We start from the raw sequence: 7488 nt of genomic DNA, 5'->3' as shown, positions 1-7488 counted from the left end.
AATGGATGTGACTAATGAATTGGTCATCATCTTATCAACAAGAAAAAGTAAGCGCATTCAATTACAGACAATGATTCTTGCTTCCTTCATGTCTTTTCTTTCCCTGCCGTTGAGTCCTTAAATAAAGTGTGCCTCACGTATTTAGAGTCAAATTGGGCTCTGTGTGTTAAGCAGCTTGTCAATAGCAAGACATAGGTACCAGTAAAGAAAGAACATCTGATAAAATGGCTTTTAATTACCTGACAGTGAATGCTGGCCTTCCTCTTTCTCATCTCAGCTAGGTCAGGAGTTTGATTTCTGATAATGTAGATTGCTGACTGAGCTTCATCCCATTGCCTCTAAAGCAGGAGGACCGTTCGTCAAGCCCTGGGAGAGCGTATTTGACAAATAGGCCAAATATAATCTGCTGAGACCGCATAGCCTACCTTGTCTCACTTGTGCCACAATTAGACTTATACTAATGCAATAATTTTGGCAATGGATGGAGATCAATAGACCCTCACCCTGAAAGTTGCTCTCGGAAAAGTGGTGTTTTAGCAACGTTCGGAGTTTAACTATACGGTAAGTATACTGGATGCAAGGTATTTATTTATTCATCTTCCCTACTGCAGATCCCCGCAAGGGTTGCTGGAGCCTAAAGGTAGACTACACCCTAGACTGGTCGCCAGTCAGCCGTAGGGGATACAGAGTAGAGGTAAGATTGGGCCGAAAAAATCCGGACTGACCCGACCCGGCCCGTGGGTTGTAAAGCCCGGCCCAGCCTGAGCCCGATGAATTAACTTGATTTGCAGGCCGGAACCCGAAGCAAACCCGATATTTCATATTTTACTTGTGAGGACTCAGTACTGCCGAGTCGGGAGGAGGAGGGGTGATTTATGATAACAAACTAAAACCTGTCTTTTGTAACGAAATCTAAGTTAAACAAGACTGTATAGAAAATTACATCTTTTATATGATAAGATAGATGTTTGACGATCATCACTTTTGCCAGTACAACTGTTTAAATGCCTGATCAGCATCGAGGTGCCAGTCTTTTTGACTACATTCAGCAAGCCAACGCAAGTTTCTGTTGCATATTCAACAATACATTTGAAGCTTTCCCAAACCTCACTCTTACCGGTGCATGTTTGTCTTTTCAGTTCTCCTGTCTTTAGTCTATCCCGGGGATGTCAGACTCGGGTTGGTTCGCAGGCCGCGTTAACGTCAACTCGATTTCATGTGGGCCGGACCATTTTAGATATAATATTTAGATTTTTTTTAATAAATGGATTAAAAGAACTGGATTAAAAGCCCTGAATATTCAGTTTTTTTTATAGGTCTAAAACAATGTTTATTTTAGCCTTTTCTTATATATTTTTAGATTTTCCAAAATGATTTTTGAACTAAAAACACAGAAAAATTTGATTAAAAATTACAATTATTGATTTAAAAGTCGGAAAATCAGGAAATGTAATATACATCTGTACTCTTAATTTTAATTGGATCCTAAAACAGAAATTCGGCACTCATGATTTACTTTCCCAGGCCACACAAAATGATGCGGCGGGCCAGATTTGGCCCCCGGGCTGCCACCCACATTGTCCATAGCAAAAACATACAAAAAAAAACAAAAACAAAAAAGAAACAAAAACTGCCAGCTCTACCAATGAGGCAACCATGTTGCCACACATTCACATGGATAATATTTATTCAAACCCACATTATTTATTATTATTATTATTATTATTATTATTATTATTATTATTATTATTATTATGTATTTGTTTGCAGCCTCTGGCCCAGAGTCATCTGGGATAGGCTCCAGCACCCCCGCGACCCCAATGAGGATAAAGCGGTTCAGAAAATGAGATGAGATGTATTTGTTTGTTGTTTTTTGTGCAGGTGCCAACTTATTTATGTTGTTGACTACTTATTTATTACTTGTTCATAGATTATTTATCTATTCTTATTTATTGTTTATTTCTTGTTGTTATTTGTGCAGCGTGTGGTGAAGCTTTAAATGTCATTATAAGTGTATAATGACAATAAAACCATTCAATTCAATTCAATTTAATTAAAATCATTTCACTCTTCATTACAATGCAAAAGATCATTTTTAGGCAGCATTTTCATTTTAATTATAATGTTCCACACGTGTGAGCCGTTGTTACTCAGCAATTGATTAGTGTGCAGTGATATGTGTTTTAATTTGAAAAGAACTGAACGGATGTCTAGTCAGTGATGGTACTGCAACACTTGCAATTTCCTTTCGCACTCTTTGCTGCTAAACACCCACAAAATAACACGCTAAAACTTTACCCGTCCACATTTTTGGCTTTCGCTTGGCTTGTTATAAAATCATGATGTAGTTTTGAGTACCTCACAGTTACTGTTACGCCTCCTTAGGCGTGTGCGTCACTCAATACAAGTATGTGGTCTGGACAGGATGCTAATTTGTGTTAGCATACTATAACAGGAAATTAGCTCGTTAGCATCGTAAGATGTAATGAAACATTCTTTCTCGTCTTCTTACTGATGCTCCACCTGCGTAGCGTTTCTATTATGGACGCTGAGGGGATTGTCATCCGAATAAAAACTCCTTTAGGGGACATGGATTCCTCCGTTGACTCTCCATCACTGCTAAACTTCAGTGACTTGCTGGTAATGCTACACACTCAGGAAGCAGCTTTTTTGTTTGTGTTATTGATAAGTAATTACGTCATCTGTCATAGGTTGCTATTAGAGATGTTATGCCGGAAGCGACTGTCACTGCATTTGAATGTAAGTATCTTTGAACCTTTACCAAAGTTTATGACTAGACGTACAACATTGGGTATTTCCAGATCCTAGAACTTGCTGTCATGCAAACTTTGAGTTGCTATGCTTTGTTTGTGTGTAATCCCGGCTTCATGTTGTTTTATTTTGTTCGCCATATGTGGATGATATACAAAATAAGTTGCTTAGGTGCCATTGACTGTGATGGATGTCCATTCAAGTGGGAGAGCTGTCAATGATCATTCAGTCACTTTAAATGGAACGGGTGTCGATAACCATCCATGTCAGTGAAACATGTTCATTCACTGTCAGCCCTCCCTGTCTAAATGAATTGGGTGTCTATCATTGACATCGGCAGCTAAAGAGTTAATGAGACACTGATTACTTCTGCATAGCACATTATACTACTTGCATTTACTTCATGTTATTTTTTGTTTGTCCATTGTTCTTTATCTGTCAGATGAAGATGAGGTTGGTGACCGAATCACTGTGAGAAGTGACGAAGAGCTCAAAGCCATGTTGTCATATGTGAGTACTGGAATGTTTTTTTTATGTTATCATATATGTTGAGACACTCCGTGTGCTTGCGATTGTCTCTATTTGTGCTTTATGACTGACTGGCGGCCAGTCTACGGTCTTGTCTGCCTTTCACTCGAAGTTAGCTGGAATAGAGCACCTCGTGACTGACAAGAATTAGTGAATGAATTTTATATATTGTATTATGTAAATGCTCCTATGCATTCATGTCAAAACATACGGAGACCTTCTATATTATGAAGTGGTCCTTGAAATGCACCTACTAAAAAGAAAAAGGCACTCTCCGATTGTATGATAGGTAAAGAGTAATAACATGCTGTGGTATCAACTTACTAGGCTACGCAAAGTTACTAATACAACAAATACTCCTGTTGAAATTAAATTCTAATGTGCTTTATCGCTATTGTGACGTCCTCACCAAAAAGTATTTTGTCTAGCAGAATTACCTTCATGTGAAAGTCGCTCAATGAAATTTCTTGTAGCACCGAAAACGGTTTGTTTTCATCTTGTAGATCTAGTTGTAATGCCTGGTAACTTGCTGGAAAAAGATTGGAATGTTTGTATTCACAATACCTCTGAACCACAAGGAAATGGTAAAACAGAAAAGCACAATTTGAGTTTCCAAGTTAATGTTCTCTCATGAATATTCTTCACATTTGCAGTTCACAAGGTTTTTCAATGATATTATCTTTATTTTTTCAAACGGTATTTTATGACACAATGGATGTTTCCGAGCCCCTGATCACACCACTCCCATGCGTCCTATCGAAAACATGAATTTCACAACAAAATTAAGTACAAACACGTGCCCCACTGGCACAACAAACCCCATGCATTAGACCTTCTGGTGGCCCATGCACCCCCGGTCGATATCATATTTGGCAAAGGTTGATGTATTTGAGAACAAGCCATTTGATCTATTCTGTTTGATTGCTGATTTTGTTATGTAAACTTGAGCCAAGAGCTACACTGTTGTGCACCACTCGTTATAAAAAATGGTAGCTATACAGTCTTCCTTCGATTATCGCGAATTCACTCCTTTGTGTCTTTTTTCTGCTATTAATTATTAAAAATAAATAAATAAGTTCATAAAAATGTGAAAATCCATGCTGAAACTCGTAAGCGAAAGCCACTCTTGCTACTAGGACTCAGCTTTGAAGAAAAAAAGGTCGTTATAATAGGAGTAACCCTACTTCGCGATTTTCCGATTATCGCGGCCATGTCTGGTCTACGTTAACCGCAATATTCGAGGGATTACTGTATATGTCTAAAATGCTTTGAATACACAATATATTGTTTGAACACCGTCGTTGACATACATCATCAACATATTTTTTTTTATTATACAAACTTTTGTTTTGCTTCATAAAATACCTTTTAAATACCAGCAATCTTCACCATTCATAAATGAACTCCTTAGCCTAGGTTAAACAATATTATATGAATACAATGTGGTCATGGTGAGTAAACACTACTGTTCCCAGACAGAGCTAATTCAAGTCATCTGGTGATTTTTTTTAATATTGCAATATACAGTCATACCTCTACTTACAAAATTAATTGGTTCCAGAACTTTTTTCATGAGTTGAAAATTTCATCAGTAGAGCAGTACTTTATATGTAAATACTCTAATTTGTTCCACGTCCCCACAAAACTACCAACTTAACCCTTAAAAATTCATCAGTGTCCCAATTTTGTAGGAAAAGTGTGAAGACACAAAAATGAGAGAAAAGGATCATAAAATTATTTAATAAGCCATTAAAATGAATAAAATCTTCGTGTTGAAGTGCAGGTGCACAGGTGACAGGAAGCTAATGCTAGGCAACAGGCAAAGGGCACACAAACACATGAACACATGTTGAATAAACATAGAATTAAGAATTCAAAACAATATTACATTGAACTTTGAATCTTTTTCATTAACGTTTTATGATTTCTTTGGCATCTAATTTTTCACCCATTTTATTTATCGCCACTGCTTCTTACCTGTTTGGATTTAAGATCACCTTCGACAGTGCTTGTTGACAGACATTTTGAGAAAAATCAATCTAAAGATTGCCTTTGATGACTTTTAATAATGTTTCTAAAATGCACAAGATGAACGTCGTAAAAAAATTTCAGGATGTTTTTTCCACAAAGTCGGAAAGTCCATAAAATTTCTCCCCCATTTTTTTCTCATTTGTCCTGTTGGAATGGTGGCTGCTTCCTCCTCAGCCGCCTTCTCGTTGAATTCCTCGTGTATTGCCGAGTTTCTGCATTAACTCCTGCTCCGTTAAGAGTTTGTTTTGGTGCCCCTCCACCAAGTCGTCAACATCCTCTTTACTAATCACAAGCCCCAAAGCCTGCCCCCGCGACACAGTTTTGCCTATCGCAGGCTGTGGTTCAGGTTGAGGCTCGACCGTGAGTTCTTCAAAGGCACTCAGCGGCCACAGGTCTCCCAAGAAAAACTTCAAGTCCACAACGACGAACGGCGGTGAAAACACCATAAGATCATCTTGAAACATGAAGAGTTGTTGTCGACTGCAAGTCCGTCGAAGGCACTCGGCCACAGCTTCTTCCAAGCATAAGTTTAAGCAGACAACCGTAGTCAAAGAAACATGGAGGTTTGTTGTGCGGCAGCCAATGAGAGCTCAGTAGAGTGCAGGGAAATTGTCAAGGAAGAAGCAGTGCATCCATGAAAATTTGAAAATAAAATAATGGATACAGGAAATGTATCGACGTTTTCGTAACTTGGATCTTTTTTTTCGTCTCTTGAGGCACTTCTTTGCATCTCAAATGTTTCATAACCTGAAAATTTCGTACCTATTGGCATTCGTAAGTAGAGATATGACTGTATTTTGCACTCCCTTCAAAAGTCACAATGTCATTTTTTTTTCAATGTCGCGCAGCCCTACTATCTATTATATAATTCATTCAATGGTGGAGGTTAACTGTGTGTATGTGTGCGCATGTGCATATAATCTATGTATCAATCACACATCCACGTACACACAGAGACACGCTATTTAGTGTTCATGACATGAACAGTAAGTGTAATGACGTGTGATAGGTCTTTTTCACTGAGGACACAATGTTAGATAAATGGCTGTCGATTTTTGATTATTTATTATTCAATACTTAAAGATTTGCCTCATTAGGAAGCAGGCCCCTGCAGGCTACAGATTTGCTTCAAATCTACGTTCATCTCAACATGTCTTTTACCCCCCATCAGCTCAGAATGCTGCAAGACCCACAGGCACAATTTCTGTCAATCCTCCAATGTTTTTGGGTCATTGTTTTTTTTTTACTGAAGTCTGCTGTATTTGTTGTCGGAATATGTAAAAGTTTAAAAATAAATAAACTAACAAAAATGTCAGAACCAGCATCCACAGCTTGGATTGTTGTTGTTCTCGCACTTACATAAATGTTCACATTTTTAGGAAGTTAAAACAGGGTTGATATTGACTAAATAATTATATTCAAGCACTTCTTTAGTTGTAGTTCCAAACCATTTTGTTTCCATGTTTGCTGGTAGACTGGCTTGCATTAATTCCATTGTATATTTGCTCAATACTTAACTTCCTATGAGTGATCCCAAGCGACAGTAATGTAGCACAAAAATATATGTAGCTTAATGTAGCACAAAAATATATGTAGCTTCTTCATTTCTCCACTTATTATTCCACAACATTCAAGTCATTTATAGAATGGATATCCAGAAAATAAAAACGGCACAGCAGCTCTGTTATGGTTTTCATGTCTCTTGTCTGCTTATTACAGGGATAGCTATCATAATCGACATAATTCCTCGTCTAATTCAAGTGTCATTTTTTTAGCAAAAATTTGCCTTTGAGTTTACACGATTTGCCTTGGTATCTTTTTTTCCCAGTAGTCTTTGTTTTTTATTCAACTGGTTGCAGTCAGTAGTCTTTGATATTTCAAGTTTAACAATTTATCAGTTTGCGTGGATCTTGACGATGACAAATCTTTCTTTTTTACACCAAAAAAAATCTCCCTCATTGCTGAGCAAAATTAATGCTGAAATTCAACAGTTAATTAACAGCCGTCTGTGGAGAACATTTATTTTGAAAACTGTCCCCATCAGTGAAAACACTGATTGCTACATGCTCCTGTGAGACCCACCAGTCTTGCAGGCATCCCTAATCATTATTGGACACCTTGAAAGACAGATGCCCCTGTTCAAAGTTAAAGACTGGC

The 7488-nt window shown here is 37.7% G+C and overlaps 1 protein-coding gene across 5 annotated transcripts in view; it reads left to right on the top strand.

The window, feature by feature from the left end:
• The first annotated feature begins 2203 nt into the window (after nucleotides 1–2203).
• Nucleotides 2204–7488, top strand: part of map2k5 (mitogen-activated protein kinase kinase 5) — a 45459-nt gene continuing 40174 nt past the window's right edge. For 3 of the 5 annotated variants that reach the window (XM_077620505.1, XM_077620480.1, XM_077620514.1), the window contains exons 1-3: nucleotides 2210–2640; nucleotides 2712–2760; nucleotides 3215–3282. In XM_077620505.1, coding sequence (XP_077476631.1) covers nucleotides 2515–2640; nucleotides 2712–2760; nucleotides 3215–3282 — 243 coding nt within the window. In that variant the 5' untranslated portion in view covers nucleotides 2210–2514. Of the gene's footprint in view, nucleotides 2641–2711; nucleotides 2761–3214; nucleotides 3283–7488 lie in introns of all 5 variants that reach the window. The other 2 variants (XM_077620495.1, XM_077620490.1) reach the window with 2 other exon arrangements.

Source organism: Stigmatopora argus, chromosome 2 (genome assembly GCF_051989625.1).
Source record: "Stigmatopora argus isolate UIUO_Sarg chromosome 2, RoL_Sarg_1.0, whole genome shotgun sequence".
NCBI classification, from domain to species: Eukaryota; Metazoa; Chordata; class Actinopteri; order Syngnathiformes; family Syngnathidae; genus Stigmatopora; species Stigmatopora argus.
Note: the sequence above shows the minus strand (reverse complement) of the source record. Positions and strands in the feature narration are given on the sequence as shown.